This window comes from Emiliania huxleyi (assembly GCF_000372725.1).
Source record: "Emiliania huxleyi CCMP1516 unplaced genomic scaffold EMIHUscaffold_74, whole genome shotgun sequence".
Lineage (NCBI taxonomy): Eukaryota > Haptophyta > Isochrysidales > Noelaerhabdaceae > Emiliania > Emiliania huxleyi.
The window spans coordinates 82,361-84,443 of NW_005196456.1; the positions used below are offsets into that span (position 1 = coordinate 82,361).

The 2,083-nt window shown below is 66.1% G+C and overlaps 1 protein-coding gene across 1 annotated transcript in view; it reads right to left on the reverse strand.

The window, feature by feature from the left end:
• Window positions 1-701: 701 nt before the first annotated feature.
• The window catches only part of EMIHUDRAFT_217451 (hypothetical protein), a gene marked incomplete at both ends in the record, with an annotated part of 3,093 nt that continues 1,711 nt past the window's right edge, over window positions 702-2,083 (reverse strand). Inside the window, 3 exons of the mRNA XM_005760705.1 lie at window positions 702-814; window positions 963-1,197; window positions 1,308-1,340. Of these exons, the coding sequence (XP_005760762.1) occupies window positions 702-814; window positions 963-1,197; window positions 1,308-1,340 (381 nt within the window). The remainder of the gene's footprint in view (window positions 815-962; window positions 1,198-1,307; window positions 1,341-2,083) is intronic.

Below are 2,083 nucleotides of genomic sequence, written 5' to 3' on the forward strand. Positions count from 1 at the left end.
CGCCGTGATAGCGATGCCCGCGTTCTGCCCGAGAAGGCCGACAAAGATGGGGGCACCAAACACGCCGTCGACCCGGCTCACGGGAGATACTGCCTTCCCGGGGGGGGGGGGGGGTGAAGAGGCGCCGTCCACGTCACACACCCGCGGCGGCGCCGCCGCCGCACCAGCCGATGTAGACGGCCGCGGCGGCGAGAGAGAGTCCGGTGAGGCCGAGCGCGAAAGAGAGCGACGTCAGGACGGGGACCGAGCCGCCTGATAGAAGAGAACCTGGTTAGATAGTGTTAAGGGGAGGGACGTCAGGGCGGGGCTCGAGCCGCCGGTGGGGCAGAGCAGGTCGCGCACGCACGAGAGAAGCAAGATCAGGCCTACCTCCCAGGGGCCCGCGGGGTGATCGGAAGCTCTCGGACTGGAGGCAAAGGCGGCAGCTGTGTCGGCGCCGAGGCCAACCAACCCGAGCAACAGCCACTGCAGCCACTGGTCTTTCGGCACACCCGCCCACTCGCTCAAGCCTGCGGTGGGGGAGCAGATGGATACGGCGTGAGCCATATGGAGGCGAGCAGCGGAAGGGAGCGGAAGGCAACGGAGCCCGGGTGAGTGCGCGTCCTCTCGAGTGCGCGTCGTTTGGAGCAGAGCTGGAGAAGAGACGTGCCTTCACGGCCTGCCTGCCTGCGCCCCACTGCCCCCTGCCCTCTGTCCCTCTCCTAGCCGCCCGAGCCTCCAGTGACGACGGCGCCGGCGGGCTCGCGCGTGCAGTCGGTCCGGTTCACCGCCCCGCCCGTGTAGCACTGCACGCTGCAGCGGCCGCCAGAGTAGCCTGCGGGGCGGCGGAGGAGGAGGTGCATGGAAGGGAAGAAGCCCCGTGGCTCGCTGACCAACTAGCCGCAGCCTCCTACCAGTCTCCACACGAGGCGCAACGGCAGACGGCGGGCCGCGAGCCAACTACCGCCACTAGCCCGCGCTACCGTTGGGCGAGTAGCTGCAAGGGTCGACGCCGGCGGCGCACTTGTCGCGCAGGATCGTCGTCTGAGCGTCGCTGCCCTGGCTCCGCCAAAAGACCGGCCCGGCGCAGAGGGAGAGGGAGAGGGCGGGGTCTGTAGGCACTGGCGGTGGCCACTCTGCAGGCGGCGAGTCGTAGACAAAGGCGGGCGGGGGGAGGGTCGGGTAGGCGCCGCAGCGCGTGGTGACGAAGCGGCAGCCCTGTGAAGGAAGGGCGGGGGGCGGGGGGTGGAGGTTTGGGGGGGGGGGTCCCGGATCTGGCGGTGGCGGCGATGCCGCGCCTGCTTGTAGCCCCAGGCCATGCAGCCGACCGCGGAGTAGTTTGCGAGGTAGAAGCCGAGGTCCTGCGGCACGAGGTACAGCCGAGGTCGGGGCGGGAAGGCGGCGAATGCAGCGAGTCCCCGCTGGGACACGGCAGAGCAGTGCGCGTCCTCTCGAGCGCTAGTTGGATGTCCTCTCGAGCGCTAGTTGGATGTCCTCTCGAGCGCTAGTTGGATGTCCTCTCGAGCGCTAGTTGGATGTCCTCTCGAGCGCTAGTTGGATGTCCTCTCGAGCGCTAGTTGGATGTCCTCTCGAGCGCTAGTTGGATGTCCTCTCGAGCGCTAGTTGGATGTCCTCTCGAGCGCTAGTTGGATGTCCTCTCGAGCGCTAGTTGGACGTCCTCTCGAGCGCTAGTTGGATGTCCTCTCGAGCGCTAGTTGGATGTCCTCTCGAGCGCTAGTTGGATGTCCTCTCGAGCGCTAGTTGGATGTCCTCTCGAGCGCTAGTTGGATGTCCTCTCGAGCGCTAGTTGGATGTCCTCTCGAGCGCTAGTTGGATGTCCTCTCGAGCGCTAGTTGGATGTCCTCTCGAGCGCTAGTTGGATGTCCTCTCGAGCGCTAGTTGGATGTCCTCTCGAGCGCTAGTTGGATGTCCTCTCGAGCGCTAGTTGGATGTCCTCTCGAGCGCTAGTTGGATGTCCTCTCGAGCGCTAGTTGGATGTCCTCTCGAGCGCTAGTTGGATGTCCTCTCGAGCGCTAGTTGGATGTCCTCTCGAGCGCGAGTCGGAGCACAAGGACCAGACAAGGACCCGCACTCCAGCTTCTAG